This window comes from Dermochelys coriacea, chromosome 17 (genome assembly GCF_009764565.3).
Source record: "Dermochelys coriacea isolate rDerCor1 chromosome 17, rDerCor1.pri.v4, whole genome shotgun sequence".
NCBI classification, from domain to species: Eukaryota; Metazoa; Chordata; order Testudines; family Dermochelyidae; genus Dermochelys; species Dermochelys coriacea.
In genome coordinates, this window is record NC_050084.1 from 17,921,309 (window position 1) to 17,938,627 (window position 17,319).

At 39.7% G+C, this 17,319-nt stretch overlaps 1 protein-coding gene across 5 annotated transcripts in view; it reads left to right on the forward strand.

The window, feature by feature from the left end:
• Positions 1-17,319, forward strand: part of CAMKK1 (calcium/calmodulin dependent protein kinase kinase 1) — a 199,420-nt gene that overhangs the window by 170,714 nt on the left and 11,387 nt on the right. For 4 of the 5 annotated variants that reach the window (XM_038375692.2, XM_043499312.1, XM_038375694.2 and 1 more), the window contains 3 exons: positions 7,444-7,531; positions 10,132-10,260; positions 12,817-12,920. In XM_038375692.2, coding sequence (XP_038231620.1) covers positions 7,444-7,531; positions 10,132-10,260; positions 12,817-12,920 — 321 coding nt within the window. Of the gene's footprint in view, positions 1-7,443; positions 7,532-10,131; positions 10,261-12,816; positions 12,921-15,039; positions 16,996-17,319 lie in introns of those variants that run through there. The other variant, XM_043499313.1, reaches the window with a different exon arrangement.

Genomic DNA, 17,319 nt, shown 5'->3' on the forward strand with positions numbered 1-17,319 from the left:
CATATGCAACATGATAAACACATGATTCATAACCATGTGGGTGTTCCTTATTGCAGCACTGCACTTGAATAGTGTTCTGCCGTAGTTCAAACATGAATGGGGGGGGGGGGAATAACACTGTGTCTGTTACCTGTTTAACTAGTACTTCTGTCTCCCACAGGCTTGATTATTCACTGTCTTGCATCTTGCGTAGTCACATACACCTGTGCAAAGTGGGTATAAAATGCTTTCATTCTGATATTGGTAGCATTTCACACTCACTTTACACAGGCTGTAAATGACTACACCACATGCAAGGCAGGAGAGAATCAGGCCCCACGTCTGTGCAGGAGGATATCTCAAAAGTGCAATGCACCATGTGAAAAACAACTTTAACTTTAACCCCCACCCTTGGCACCAGGATCTAAGATTATATGAAACAGCTGCCTGCATTTTCACAGAATGTACTGATGATGATGATGATGATAATGAATTCCCTCAACTATAAGAATTACTGGTTAAAATTCTATGGCTTGTGCTATGCAGGAGACAGACAGCATGATCATAGTGTTCTTTCTGGCTTTAATAATATTGATCTGTTGATCTCAGGGTTGTGCAGTGTGGCAGATGAATACAAGCCAACCAAATTAACACACAGTTGTAGTGGGAAAAATGCTGTTATGTGGTCCATGTGTTTTGTACCACTGTCAAATGAGTCTGTCAGTCCCTGGTTCCACTTAACATGGCTCTGTCTGTCATGTAGACAGGGCTAAAAACGTCTGTAAACATACCTGCCACTTCTCTGCGCTTTCACAGCTTCAGGCCTTAACTCTGGCTTTTGGATGATGATTCATTTATTTCTCCATTTGCTTTTGGATGAGGTACCCAAAGCTGCATTTTTTCCAACTCAGCCCAATATCCAGATAGAGAATTTCTGGAGTTTCGTGTATTAGAGCAAAAGCATAAGCTTTTCGTGTAGCTCACGAAAGCTTATGCTCTAATAAATTTGTTAGTCTCTAAGGTGCCACAAGTACTCCTTTTCTTTTTGTGAATACAGACTAACACGGCTGCTACTATGAAAGCTCCCATTTAGGCACTCAAATAAGGTCCAGAGTATCAAAACTTCTTAGACCCCAAAGTGAGCTCCTTTGAGAATCTGCTGACTTATCTAAGTGCCTCATGGGGAGCTGAACTCTTTTGAAAATCTTGCTCCAATTGTGGATGCTGAGCCTTTCTGAAAATCTGGCCCTAGATTTGAGGGCATCAGCCCATTACAGATAATCAGGCCCAAGGCATTGCAAATATGGACAGAACACACTAAGGTAATTCATTCTGTGTTGCCATTGTTGCATGATTTTGGATGGATGTTTGTTTTAACAGAGCTGCAGCAAAAAATTGTTTATGTAGACAGTCGTGTCTCTGCTCTCTCAGGTCCTGGGCAATTTGCCCATCATATATTTGGGTTAGCAGTCAGTTTACAAGTGACTGTTCCCATCTGTCTCCACGGTAAGTTATTAACATTTAATGGGCTAACTGGGTTGTGCTGAGAAACCTTTTCTTCATTCAGCCCTGTCCTTCAGCAGTAACTCTTACTGCATGATTTATTTTGAATTCTCATTGACCTATTCTCCCAGTCTAAAAAAATCTTGCTGCTCATTAAGATGTTAAGAGAGAGAAAAAGTTAGTGTGTGTTGATTGCTGTCTAAACTAAATCCATTTATTTGATAAAGATGGTAACAGAGAGATGCATATTAAGCAAGAACTCACTGGACTGATTCAGACCTCCCACAGAATTAGCACCGAGCTATATATAGGGGCATTTTACCATGGCTACAAAAGACACACATTTCTGTTTACAGAGGGTCCATGGAAACTCAATCTCTGTTTTATGAACAATTAAAGAAAGAAATGTAACTTTCTGTGCTCCAATATTTCAGCTCCCCCTAGGCGAGAGAGAGTGGGTAAATATTTTCTGTAGATATGTAGCTCTGTTCATATAAATGAGGATCATGCATCTAAACTCCTGTGCATTGTGCTAGATATTTAAGAAAATTGATTTAGGTATAATTTCATCTTGGGTTAAGTTACAATTGACACTAAATAAAAATTATACAGGACTAACTGCAAATTGGTAAAGGATTTGTGTCCAGAAATCTATTACGAGTGCAAGAACCATTATATGTGTGATTCTAATAGGGATCTAAAGTTGAGTCATTCTTTTTCTGACCTACAATGGAGGTAGCATGCAATGTTGACAATTCTCACTATTTTGTCATGAATCTCACGATACTAGGTGTTCTTTTAAGCTCCTGGGAATATTCGAGATTCTTAGTTTTCATTTAGAAAAATAAAAACATTTCCAGCTCCCTTCGTTGGGGGGAAAAGCTGGAAAACATGAACCCTAATTACTCCAAGTCCAGAAGGCAATTAAAAAGTCCCCAAAGTTATTTAAAATCTCATGGTTTTTAAGCCCATTAGTGATTATTTGAGGCCTTGTCTCAATGGTTGTGGTTAGCAGTACTGCTGCATGTTTGAATTGAGAAGAAGCCCTGTGCCATGCTTTAGCAATAACCCTGGCTGATTGGGAAACAGTGTTAACGAACTCCAAAGTATTGTGCAATCTTCCATTAAAAAAATTGTCAAGTACGACATGAATTCTTTTAAAATGGAGGAATAAAGGGGAGAAATAGGGAGACTCCATGAGTCTCTAATGGGAGACAAGCAAACACGTTTGTACACATATGTTCCAAACACATTGAAGCCATTTTCCCCTTTTTGGTGCACATACTGTCCCTTTGAATTGCCCCGGAGTGTCCTGCACATCTCCTCTGACATGGTGCATAGAAGTGCTGATGTAAGTGGTAGGCATTTTGTTTAGCATAGACACAGTGAATAGCCGGTGCATGGCCATTTTTCCTTCCTTCCTCTCTCTGTTATTAACTGGGTAATTCAATTAATTTCAACAGTAACTTAGCCAGAACTGCATGAATTTCGCACAGAGTTTGTCTGCAACAAAGAATGCATCTGCCATGCATTTGACCTTCCTTATGACTTTTCATTATTTCTGTATCTGCCTAGAAGTCTTTCTGGCTCCTAGAAAAATATCAGAGCAGACCATTGTGCTGTCTTTTTTTTTTTTTAACAAATTATATTAATACTGCTTTTTCACTGACAGATCTTAGGCCTTTTAAAAAGCACCATCTCACCTAATAGGATGAAATTTAATAGTGAGAAGTGTAAGGTTATGCATTTAGGGATTAATAACAAGAATTTTAGCTATAAGTTGGGGACGCATCAATTAGAAGTAACGGAAGAGGAGAAGGACCTTGGAGTATTGGTTGATCATAGGATGACTATGAGCTGCCAATGTGATATGGCTGTGAAAAAAGCTAATGCGGTTTCGGGATGCATCAGGAGAGGCATTTCCAGTAGGGATAAGGAGGTTTTAGTACCGTTATACAAGGCACTGGTGAGACCTCACCTAGAATACTGTGTGCAGTTCTGGTCTCCCATGTTTAAAAAGGATGAATTCAAACTGGAGCAGGTACAGAGAAGGGCTACTAGGATGATCCGAGGAACGGAAAACTTGTCTTATGAAAGGAGACTTAAGGAGCTTGGCTTGTTTAGCCTAACTAAAAGAAGGTTGAGGGGAGATATGATTGCTCTCTATAAATATATCAGAGGGATAAATACAGGAGAGGGAGAGGAATTATTTAAGCTCAGCACCAATGTGGACACAAGAACAAATGGGTATAAACTGGCCACCAGGAAGTTTAGACTTGAAATCAGACGAAGGTTTTTAACCATCAGAGGAGTGAAGTTTTGGAATAGCCTTCCAAGGGAAGCAGTGGGGGCAAAAGATCTATCTGGCTTTAAGATTCTACTCGATAAGTTTATGGAGGAGATGGTATGATGGGATAATGGGATTTTGGTAAGTAATTGATCTTTAAATATTCAGGGTAAATAGGCCAAATCCCCTGAGATGGGATATTAGATGGATGGGATCTGAGTTACTATAGAAAATTCTTTCCTGGGTATCTGGCTGGTGAATCTTGCCCATATGCTCAGGGTTTAGCTGATTGCCATATTTGGGGTCGGGAAGGAATTTTCCTCCAGGGCAGATTGGAGAGGCCCTGGAGGTTTTTCGCCTTCCTCTGTAGCATGGGGCATGGTTGACTTGAGGGAGGCTTCTCTGCTCCTTGAAGTCTTTGAACCATGATTTAAGGACTTCAATAGCTCAGACATGGGTGAGGTTTTTCATAGGAGTGGGTGGGTGAGATTCTGTGGCCTGCGCTGTGCAGGAGGTCGGACTAGATGATCAGAATGGTCCCTTCTGACCTTAGTATCTATGAATCTATGAATCTCAGCTACCTACTGTGTTAGCAGCCCTGACAACTTATTTATGACCTGCTGACTACTGCTCTCTGCTCTAGTATTAGTATCTTTTATCTTTTATTAACTGGATAATTCAATTAATTTCAACAGTAACTTAGCCAGATCTGCATGAATTTCGCACAGAGCTTGTCTGCAACGAAGAATGCATTTGCCATGCATTTGCCCTTCCTTATGACTTTTCATTATTTCTTTATCTGCCTGGAAGTCTTTCTGGCTCCTAGCAAAATATCAGAGCAGACCATTGTGCTGTCTTTTTTTTTTTTTTTAACAAATTACATTAATACTGCTTTTGCACTGACAGATCTTAGGCCTTTTAGAAAGCACCATCTCACCTTTATCTCAGCTACCTATTGTGTTAGCAGCCCTGACAACTTATTTATGACCTGCTGACTACTGCTTTCTGCTCCAGTATTAGTATCTTTTATAGCCCAGATCTTATTATAAGAATGTCATGGTTTTTCCCCTTCCGGCCCTCTGCCTAAAATTTCATGTGAGTGGTAGTCTAGAAAATGGCAGTGTTCTACTGGTCATTCCTGTCCCTCCCATTGTCTGAGCTTGATCCTCCCCCACATGGCACCACTGTGGTGTTTTAAAGAGTACTGCTTTATGACCCCTTTACACAGCCAGAGCAGTATTAAAGAGTTTCAGTGTGAGAATCAGGCCTTTTTGTTCTCACAATTGCTAGCTATCACAGTTACAGGGCTAGCTGCACTTCTGTCCTCTTTCAGGGCTCAGACCTTTACCTCTCCTGGAGTGGAATGCCACAATTGTCCTGTTCTTATACCAGGCCCTGGACTACAGTATCTGTGGAAAGAAAAAGGAGTACTTGTGGCACCTTAGAGACTAACCAATTTATTTGAGCATAAGCTTTCGTGAGCTACTGTTCCGATGAAGTGAGCTGTAGCTCACGAAAGCTTATGCTCAAATAAATTGGTTAGTCTCTAAGGTGCCACAAGTACTCCTTTTTCTTTTTGCGAATACAGACTAACACAGCTGCTACTCTGAAAAGTATCTGTGGATCAACTGTTCTCACCCACCCGAGATCCAGCTGAACTAGGGTACCTGCAGTTCCTCTCAGTCTGTGATCAGTGGTGAACAGGGATAGGACAGCCTTCTTGAAACAAAAGTGTTGTTTATTTTAACAGTAGAACAAAGTATTTAAAGCAAAAGTATTTTAAAACATTTCTTTCTGACCTAAAGGGTTCCCATCCACTGATGGCAACCTAGACAGGCCAGTATGTTACTGTGTCTGAGTCTGGTTCCCCCAAACAACTACTTCCCAATCTCAATGAATTCCCAGGCATTTACTCCTCTGGTCCAGACCAGTCCTGTAGGCTCAGTAGGAGATCAAGCCAGAGTCCTTAGGGCCAATAGTTCTGGCATTGTCTCTTAACAACTCATAAGTGTTTTCTGAGAAGTGGCTTATTTTAAGCCATTGTGGCCCTTCCTGCTTTTGTTTTCCCCGACAGTCCCTTATTAAACTAAACCAACATATTCATACACTAAATGTCCCAATAACCAGGTCAACATACAGTGTTCATAAGTTATTACAGAGCAGCTCCAAATCCATCACAGTAGTATGTCCCTTAATATGATTTGAATAAAGAAAAGGAGTACTTGTGGCACCTTAGAAGCTTATGCTCTAATAAATTTGTTAGTCTCTAAGGTGCCACAAGTACTCCTTTTCTTTTTGCGAATACAGACTAACACGGCTGCTACTCTGAAACCTATGATTTGAATGTAATTTATTTGTATATGGTTGGTTTATTTCCTTTTGCTTTTGAAGAGGAGAGAGAGGGAGGCATTATGCCTGGTTATCACCAGCATTTTTAATCTGTCACATTCATGAACACTGAAATACATTCTCATGGGAGGGGAAATGTTCTCCTGGCGTGAAATTTTACATTGCCAAGTTCCAGCTTTGAGCAAATATATGCACCACTGAAAATTGTTTATGACAGAAATGCTGACAGAGATCATCAACTAACTATCATGGTGCTAACACACACTAATGTAATTTTATTTCAGAGCATTTGCCGAGTCATAAAAATTATTTTTGTTTTTAAAAGTCCTTACCTCTGTTGTTAATACTACTGATCATGCAGACCTTCGCTTTTGATAGTAATCCATTTAAGGGAACAACTTGCATGAGCAACTACCATTTGTGTGATGAGGGGTTTACAAGATTGGGGACTAGATTATTAAACCCAGGAAAAATTATATAAAAAAATCAAATGTTCTTGCTACCTTTCAGAGTAGCAGCCGTGTTAGTCTGTATTCGCAAAAAGAAAAGGAGTACTTGTGGCACCTTAGAGACTAACAAATTTATTAGAGCATAATGCATCCAATGAAGTGAGCTGTAGCTCACGAAAGCTTATGCTCTAATAAATTTGTTAGTCTCTAAGGTGCCACAAGTACTCCTTTTGTTCTTGCTACCGTTTGTGTTGATTGTTTACTTTTTATAAGACCCTTATCTTGGGAATTGAAACTATTTCCCTTCTTTGACCCTTTTCTGGCAAAGTTCTGAAGTATTTTGGTTGCAAAAGCTTCAGACAAATATTAAATTTAAATCAATTTTCATAAGCATTTGTGGAAACATTTCAATTAATACAACCTGCAAATTCAACCTGGGATTTGAATATCAAACAGGGCTATTTCTTTCCAACACATTGCTGTTAATAATAATGTTTCTACAAGCAAAACGATGTATTTAGTGTCTCTTATACAACCCCGTTTAGAATGTGCCCGTCACTTATACCTCCTTGTCTCAGATTCTGCCCTCAGAATAGCTATAAAACCCCCAATCTTTAGATATGCCTTTATTTGCTCCTGTACAACCCCTTTGTCTGTAGGCAGAATCTGGTGTACATTATCCTTATTAGTGATCATAAGGCCTAAGAAGAATTGATTTTCACTTCCCAGTCTGAATTTTCTGGCAGTTGTGGTGGTGGGGGGATTCTGTACTTGTAAACGGAGCAAATTAACAGAATAATACTACGAGAAGCTTTATGCATAAGATTGTCGTTTGTAGTTCCTTATTAACCATATATTGGTATTTTCTTTAATCAGGCCACAGATAAGTGAAGAGCTCAAAGAACTGATTGTAAAGATGCTGGATAAAAATCCAGAAACAAGGATAACAGTTCCTGAGATTAAGGTAAATTCATCATGAATGTTATATTTATTTGGAATTGTTTCATGTAATCTCAGTTGGTTTCATATTTCTTGTATTACTTGTAATGGGACAAAACTTACCAGTATTTCTGTTTTGGGGATATATCAATCAGCATAGTTCAAAGGGTGAGTATTCACTTGGCTCCATATTTGTGTGACTTAAAATCACTCTGATGCTGTTTATTTCTGAGACTATTAATAAAAGGGGATTTTTAATTAAAATTGTTCAAAATCTGGATAAAACACTGACAGCGTTTCCCACAAACACTTTTGTAGATTGAAACCTTGTTTTTTTTTACTAAGATTGCTAACTTGAGTGATCAGACCTGTTCCCTAGTCTAGGAGACACAGATATGTGTTGCAGTGACTGTGAAGCTGATTACTATATGTGTATGTACCTGTTGTTCATACCATACTGGCTGTTGTTATAAATGCAGGAATGGGATGAAGGCATGTAGCATCAATTTCTGTCAACATTATCTTGGTCATTGTTCTGCAAAGCTCATGAATCCAGAGCAACAAACACCCCTGATGGAGAAAGATGCTCCATGCTGCTTTGTATATTTTGTTTCAGGACTGATACCATGTTCTGCTATCATTAGTCACTGAGAAGTCTCACCTATTTGAAAAGAGTCAGAGGGCTTATCTGCACTGGCGTGAAAAAACACCCCCCTGAGTGCAGCAAGTTTCAGCGCTGTAAAGCGCCAGTATAGAGAGTGCCCCAGCGCTGGGAGCCGAGAGCTCTCTCCCAGCGCTGCACCGCGACTACACAGCCATGTTAAAGCGCTGCAGTGTAGACTAGCCCAGAGAAATTGAACTTGAATAAAGCAGGGGTGGGGATGGATTGACTATATCTACCCTCTCCTAATTTGCATCTCGGATGTATCACTCTTGTTATTCGCAGTTATTTAGGTCTAATTGTTTTGCAAACTCAGTTTGGAATTGCTGTTAACAAAAAAAATCAAGGAAATTATATGGGGGAAACATAAGGAAATTGCTGTTTCTGAACCATGTTGATGCACGAAATACACTTGTCTCCTAATTAAAATGCTCACACGACTTAGATATTCCATACTTTTAATAAAAATTATTTAATTTAGGGTTGACTGTTTTGCTTCTGAAGAGGGTTGTTATAAGCATGAATAATCATCTTTGGAATACACAATTTAATTAAGTGCCATAAAGAAGTTCTTTGCTGAGCTCTTGAATAGTGCTCTGGACACCTGCACTAAACTCCTTTTAAAGTTTGTAGGCAGCAAACATCGGTCCGAATGCTGTAAACTAGTCCCCAGGAGGTAGGCAGGTATTTTTTAAAAGCATAGTGGATGCTGTTCTGATTAACCTCCATAGGGGCCAGCCCTTGGACAAATACATTGATATCAAAGAACTCCACTCCAGTACTGTTTGTTTATACTTGAAACCTCTTATATTATGTAGCACATCAGACCAAAATTATGCACAGGCCTCCCATGCCCTGAACTGATTTACAGGCATTATGGGACAATGCTAATTAATTACAAGATCATCTAATAAGCCATGTGGTTACTAAACTAGAGGAGCAGGGAACAGCACAAGAAGGTGAAGTGTTCTCTGCGGAGGGAAAGTGGGAGGCCTGCTGGAAAATGCAGGTACATCTGAGGCTCCTAAACCACATAGGAGCCACTCCTGTGGCATTTAATTATTTGGGAAAGAAGACAAATCCTCCAACAAGCTTCTTCCGTCTCCCTCACAGTCATCTGTGCCTCCTTCCACTGGCTGCGTCCTATCCAACAATCCCCTAGTTTGCAGTGTAATCCGCCTCCCCTGAAGATCCCCATATGTTGGGCAAACAAGCTGAACAGCCAGACAGTGGTAGGAGGGTGGCCATGTTTTTTTACTGATGTGGTATGAACATTAGTCTGTGTGGCATCCAGGCAAAAAGGTAAGTTGTGTGGACAATTGCACAGCCATGTAACCACATCGTGTATAGCGTTAGGCCAAAATGCTCAGACTTGGGTACCATATTATATGTTTACCTAGGTGGCCTGACTTCCAGAGATACTGAGCATTTGCAGCAGCATCTGAACTCACTAGTTATTGAGTGCTCAGCACTTCTGAAAATCAAGCCACTTGTTTAAGTGCCTAAATTTAGGCACCCAAGTTTGAAAACACATTATGGCTCTTTTCCTGGGCCTGGGTTGTTAAAGTGTCTGTGTATGTGAGAGAGAGCTGATGTTGATGACTGGGGTTTTGACTGAATTCAGTGGAAACTGAGTGCCTAACTCTCTTAGCCCCTTTGAAAATGCAAGCCAATGACAATTAGTGCTGATGGTCTCTTATGGTCTATAGAGACACTACACACAGTCGCTGGAGTGCAACAGAACCTCTGAGTTAGCCCTCAGCCTGTTGATTCAGCATGTGCCAACCTATGTGGAAAATGGAGCCATACTGACTCGCAGCTTGTAATAATAATCAGCCCTATATTCATTATTTCCCCATATTAACTAACATCAATCCATACTGTGTGAAGTACAAGGGACATACACATTTAGGATTCTCTGCAGTGGCTTGTTCACCGTTTTCTTTGTGTCCCTTTTAATGTAGTTGCATCCCTGGCTAACAAATTTTGGGGAGGATCCACTGCCTTTGGAGGAAGAGCATTGCACTGTGGTGGAGGTGACTGAGGAGGAGGTGAAGAATTCCATCAAGACAATCCCAAGCTTGCCAGCTGTAGTAAGTGTAAACAGGAGCTTTCTAAGCTTTTATGTTCCAGGAGATATGTCACTTTCTTTGAGCCATCAGCCTGTGAAGCAATCTCAACGTGAGGGATAGACAAATTTCCACTGTATAATGTGCATGATTTAGCCATTCAAGTCAGTGGGAGTTGTTCATGCCTTTGAGCTGTGCATTTACCTCAAAAGATTTACTGGTACCGCAACACACGGGGCCTGATCCTGCAGCCCTTATCCATATGAGCATTGACGTCAAAGGGGCTACTCAGATAATAGGTGCAGGACCAAGCTCCCCAGGTGGCCAGGACCAGAGGAAGCGAATGATAGAAGCAATTCAAATTTGCGAAGACTTATTACCAGACACATATGTAACTCCAATCCCAACACCACCACTACTACTGGAAAAAGGGAGAGCAGTGAGGGAGAGTAAAGGGTTGTTTGCACTGTTTGCTGTGCAGCCACCTGTGTACACAGACAAGGCAAGAAGCAGAGCTGCAAATGGCCCAGAAAATCCAGCATAGGACACGCTCTGGTAGTTGTTGAGCATACTCTCTTTGGATCGGCAGTAAGGCCTGATCAAAAACCCATGACATCAATGGGAGTCTTTTCATTGACTTCAGCGGGCTTTAGTACCAGGCTATAGGTGCCTGTAGCAACTCAGTGGGCACTAGGCACCTCTAGAGATATAGTCCTGAGAACTGGAATCCTATTCTCTTCCCATTTTGAAGGCAATTTAATCATATGGTATTTTCTCTCTTTTCCCTCTAGAAATAAATGTGTGAAGCCTTTTCCTACAAAATCTTCTATGTGATGGAATAATAAACACACTGCAAAATATTAACCTCCAGGTTTAAAATAAATTATTAAAATTACAATGGGTAGTTAAGAACTTAGCCTTTCTGCTTTAGGCACTTAAACACTGGGCTCCAGTGTCAGGAGCTGAAAGACTTGCTTCCCTTTATGAGATGTGTCCTGGAAGGTTTAAATTTTTTTTGTTTAATGAAAGGAAAAGATGAAATTGTAATTAAAAGAGGACACTTTACTGATTGCAAATTGAAGTTATGCTTAAGTGTGCAAGTGGTAACCTAATGTCCTGAAATTGACATATGAAGTGCAGTATTCCAGACAAATATAGGCCATGGTTCTGAAAAGTCTTCCTGGCATAAAACTAAATGCCTGATTTTCAATTATTGAAACAAAATATTGTTAACATATCCTCACTTATTTAAAAAGCAATGGGGGGTAAAGCTGGTGGCTTAAGAACTTACACATGTGGGAGGAAAATACTAATACCATCCCATAATTTGGGGAAAAATCCATAGACCAGAGCTACAGCTAGTGTAAATCAGTGTAGCTCCATTGGTTGGTTTCTATGGAGCTGCATCAGTTTGCATCTGCTGAGAATCCAGCCCCATGTTTCTCTACTGATTTTAGAATGCAATCACTGAAATATTGCAGAATTTGTGAGCCTACCTCATCACCATGAGCCAGCTATCCTGTGTCTTTTAGATAAGATTGAACTGTAAAACTTGTTCTAAGGTGTCTCATGTTTTTTTCCCCTAAGGCAGAGGTTTTCTCTTTTCCTAAACTATTTGTTAAATAGTGAAAGTCAAAATGCCAGCTTATTTGACAGCCCTGGAAACTTCGGTACTCTGTTTATCCTCGTGCATCTCCACAATAGCTAAAGTCTTATACAGTGCTTATAGTGATGGTATCTGATATTATTCAGGGAATCCTGATACCTAGAAATAGAAACAAGATCTGTTAGTAATCGAGATGGCCCCAAACTTAAACACCATGCACCTGAATGGAGTTAAGGATTGGGGGAGTACAAAAGCTGAATTTGAATCTAAATCTAAATTTAGTGACTAATCCCCCTAGGGAGGGGTAATTGTGACAATTCCTTCACCCAGCCACTGAGGTGGTGTGGCTGTTTACCTCTCCTTATTTGGGGCTTGTGATAAAACCACATTCTAACCTTTAATGACTCTCACAACTTGCCTATCAGGTAGATAAGAGAACATTATTATTTCCATTTCACACATTGGAAAAGGGATATAAAGTGGCCAGATCCTCAGCTGGTGTAAATCAACATAGTACATTGAAGCAAATGAAGCTAATTCATTTATCCCAGCTGAAGATCTGGCCAAAGAGGTTTAAAATGACTTCCCAAGTCACAGAGGGAGTCATTGTCAGAGCTGAAACTAGGTCTTATGAGCTCTTGGCTCCCAGTCCTGTGCTCAAGCAACCAGCCTGTTCCCTTCCCTCTAGTCAATGTGTATTGACAATATTCATATAACTATTTCTAGCAATGTTTTGCAAGCAGAAATCTAACTTCAGTAGCCAATGGATCAGCATTTATACCAAACAGAAACCTAAGGGCTATTATACAGATCCCTCTAGTTCAGTTTTTACCTGTGAAATGGCATTATAATTTTATTAAATTATTAACAAAGTAATCATTACATTCCTCTGATCTAGTGCTTAGAGCAGCATTATAAAGATGATGAAAACTCTGTGCCACCTATCTTCTCTGATCTGTTTTTCTTCTTCAAAGATTTTAGTGAAGGCCATGCTAAGGAAACGCTCATTTGGAAACCCATTTGAGGTTCAGGCCAGAAGGGAAGAGAGGTCCATGTCTGCTCCAGGAAACCTATTAATGTATGTATATCTACCCCTTCTAGTGCTCTGCCTGAGCTGTATATGACCGCTTCAAGGAACAAAGTAGTGTGGGAGGAATAATGGAACCTTATCAGATAATTTCCTTAGAATTTAAAGGTGAATTTCATGTGGAAATTAGTCAGTGGAGTTATACTAGGGATGAATAAGGCCTCGAGTCATTTGGGGTTGAAACATCCACATTAGAACAAAGTAAACATTTCTTTGTATGGATGCAGCTACTTCCATATTTAGGGCCACATCCTGAGCTGATGTAAATGAATACAGTTCCGTGGACTTCTGAAGAGTTGCACCCATTTAGAGCAGCTCAGAATCTAGCTTTTTAGCCAGTTTGTTTATTATATACTGTGTGTAGTTTAAACAGTACTCAAACATCAAGCTAGCAAAGTATCCATTGATGAAGTTCAACTAGGTTATTTAATTATTATGTAAGTAGCCTCAGCTCTGCTGTCCACGAACAATAAAAGTAGGAGGTTTGGAGGAGTACAGCTGAGTCATCTAGACATTAAAAAATAAAAAACCTGTAAAACAAGAAGCATGCTGATATATTTCAGCTCTGCTCTGGAAATCAGTAACCCATATAATCTCTGTAAACTGGAAAATGTGCACATTCTGGACTGGGTCTGGAAGCCAGTGATGGAAACCTTTGACATTACATTATTGGTACTGTGGGAACCAACAAAATGCATCATATGTGATAAACCAAGCTACAGTACATAGCGTACATTGGGGTCAGCAGCCTTTCAGAAGTGGTGTGCCAAGTCTTCATTTATTCACTCTAATTTAAGGTGTCACGTGCCAGTAATACTTTTTAATGTTTTTAGAAAGTCTCTTTCTATAAGTCTTTAATATAGAACTAAACTATTGTTGTATGTAAACTAAATAAGATTTTTTAAATGTTTAAGAAGCTTCATTTAAAATTAAATTAAAATGCAGAGCCTCCCGGACCGGTGGCCAGGACCCGGGCAGTGTGAGTGCCACTGAAAATCAGCTTGCGTGCCGCAGGTTGCCTATCCCTGACATACATGCATCATGCCTAAAATTCAATATCTTCCAGGCTAAACAAACACTACTCTTAGCAGATTTCCAAAGATGCTGATAACTTTTTATATATATTAACTAAACTATTTAACTATATCTTTGGAAATACAAATGTAGTATTTTCTCTCACCAGTGTGTAGGGATTTGAGCGGGTTGCTCTCATTAAAGATGATGATAAGGCCCAATACTGTACTAATGAAGTCAGAAGCAATTTTGCCACTGACTTCAGTTGGAGCAGGATCAAGGTAATGTGCAAATCCCCAGCACGCAATGGAGCCTAGATCAGTTAGGCCTTGTCTACACTGCCACTTTACAGCCTGAAACTTTCTCACTCAGGGTATGAAAAAACACGCCCCTGAGCGATGCAAGTTTCAGCGCAGACAGTGCACCAGCTCTGGGAGCTACTCCCCTCATGTGGGGTAGGGGTTTTTACAGTGCTGGGAGAGCTGTATCCCAGCGCTGGTGCTGCGACTACATAGCCATGTTATAGCACTTCTGCAGCAGCTCTGCCATGGCAGCACTTTAACGTTGGTAGTGAAGACACGCTCTCAGAGTGTTCAGACAATGTTGTGCGATAAAGACTGATCCTCATTAGAACTTCTCATACAGCTGTGAAGATCTGATCTTGAGGAAAAGCCATTTAACTGTAAGGATATTTGTTTGATACTTGGGTCAGGGATATTAGCCAGGGCCTTGACCTAATTTTAACTCACGGTTCCCTGTATGACACACAGGCCAAGTTCCAACTCTCATATGTTTCCTTAATTAAATTTTGCACAACAGATGGTAACACAGGACCTGCCATACACTGTACTAGTCAGATGGCTGGCACCATCTAGCTGAGTGTCCTATAGCTCTAGCTATTTGCCCAGATCCTTACAACAGAGAGAGAGAGAGAGAGAGAGAATGACTACATCCAATTAGATACTTTTCTCCTTTGTATCTGCCTCCCTTCTCCCATCTACTATAGGAGACTCTTTCAGAGGTAGGAGAGTTAAAGGACCTTGAAGAAGGAAGAAGCACCTTTGCTCTTTATATTTTATTGCCTTAACCTTTTTAGAACCAAAAGTGTGCTGTAAATCTACCACATGATTAACCAACTGTGGATAATGAACTGCACTCCTAATCCAGAAAGGAAAGAGTTACTGCAGTCATATTGAACTGAACCTGGCTAACAGAAGAAACACTTCTATCTTTATGACCTTACCTAGAACAGGTTTTAATATCTTTTTCCCAGGAACCCCATCCTATGAGGTGCTGAGTGCTTCCTTTTAGGGTTCTGAGCATGCTCAAATCCCATTGAGATTTGGCCTGTAGTGAGTGCAGAGATGTACCATGCTCTCTGATTTCTGCTGCCAGTTTTCTGAAGCTCACTGATTTTCAGAGTCTACAAACTGACAGTTTCAATCCAGGCTGGCAAGCGAGATGTCATCCAAGAGACTATTCTATATGATGTGATTTTTAGCTTCAAGTACAGTCTCGGGTACATGTCAGAAGAGCATTTCAAATGTTGATACTTCATCAGCTTAGCGGGAAGAGTTTATCTTCACTTTATACAACTCTCAGACCATCACCTTCCATTCCTATCATCCTATGACATATCCTCATATAGTTCCTTGCCAGCAAGTCTCTTCACTCTATGATGTTGAGACTTTACTGAGTCTAAAGAAAAATACCAAATAGCTGTCACACCCTCCAGACTATTTAACTCAAGGGAAGCAATGGGTGCATTTTTGTTTTCCTTTTCTTCAAATCTTATCCTAACTGGTATATTAGGATTTTCTCTTGTTCTCGTAGAAATCACTGAGATACATAGAAATAGCCATACTGGATTAGACCAGTGGTCCATCTAGTCTATCTCTGACAGTAATCAGTGCCAAATGTTTAAGAGGAAGGTAGCATAAGAAAACCCTTTAGTAGGCAATGATAGAATAAACTACCAATAGGAGACATTTCTTCCTGACCCCTCTGTTTGTCTTATGCCCTGAAGCATAAGAGTTTATATCCCTTCTAAAAAAATCTTTATCCAATCTATCTGATTTTTTTAAATCTTATTAAGCCTTGGTGACAGGTAGTATACCTCTATTGTGTCCCTTTTATTTATCTCCTCTCTAAATTGAACAATTCTAGTCTTTTCAGTCTCTTCTTGAATGTAAGCTTTTCCCCGCTTCTAATCATTTTCATCCACCATGTCTAGACTTAGTTTCCTTAATAGCCTCTTGTGTGGCATTGTGTCAAAGGCTTTTTGAAATAAATTATGTCAGCTAGTTCTCGTTTATCCACTATTGTGTTGGCTTGCTCAAGGCACTTGATTTACAATAATGAGCCAGTTCACTGATTGAATCACAGCCAATCTGTGGTTGCTCCAAAGCAAGGAAGTTTATATCTCTTCTTTAAAAAAAAGTTTATCCTAATCTATTGTAACCTTTGTGTGTAAAACAAGTGCTCAGCTGTGCTGTCCTCTTCACTTAATTTTACCCAATCAGCTTATGTGATATCGTGCAATCAGCATTTCTGGCACCTTCTAGTAATGTTTGATTACCCTAAACTAAGACTTGCAAAAATGGACCTTATGGACCAGCATAGGAATGTTTATAATTAAATCAAGAGACATTGACACATCAGACAGTATTTCTTACATACAGTGATATATTTAACACTGTAAACAGATAATTTAAAATAATATGAATTTTTCTTTTTATGCATTGTAAAAGTTAGATTAGTGCACTTGAATGAAAGAGATTTAAGCTTTCTTTCTCTGTGTTTTGCTTCATTGCATTTAAGAAAATACAGAAAGCAAGAGGCAAAGCTATTTTATTTCTGTGAAGTCTAAGTGGGAGTGCTCATTGTACTAGGTGAATTATGTCCTGATTACATTGAGTACATTTGCAAAGAGAAATTGTGCTAGATATTAAACTCATGCTTCATGCCAACCTAACTTTCTTAATTTACAATGGATTGTTCTGTATAAAATCATCTGCAATATAAAAGTAAAAGAAAACATAAATGTACATGTTATGAATGGTGCCAAGTTATTTGAAATAAATCTAGAACAAGAGTAAAGGATAACAAACTTCTAGGAACTAACCATGTTAAATCACATTGTTACAGTATAAGGGCTTGATATTGCAAAGTCTGGCCCTGAGCCCACAAAGCATGTAAGTACACACAACTTTAAGACCATGAGTAGTCCCACTGAAGTCGTATATTACATATATTTGATTTGAGGTCATAGTCATACTCAATGTGCTTTAATTTAACCATGTGTTTAAATCCTTTGCTGGGTCAGGGCCAGAGTGCTCAGCATCTTGCAGGATTAGTCCTAAGGCAATATTGTGTA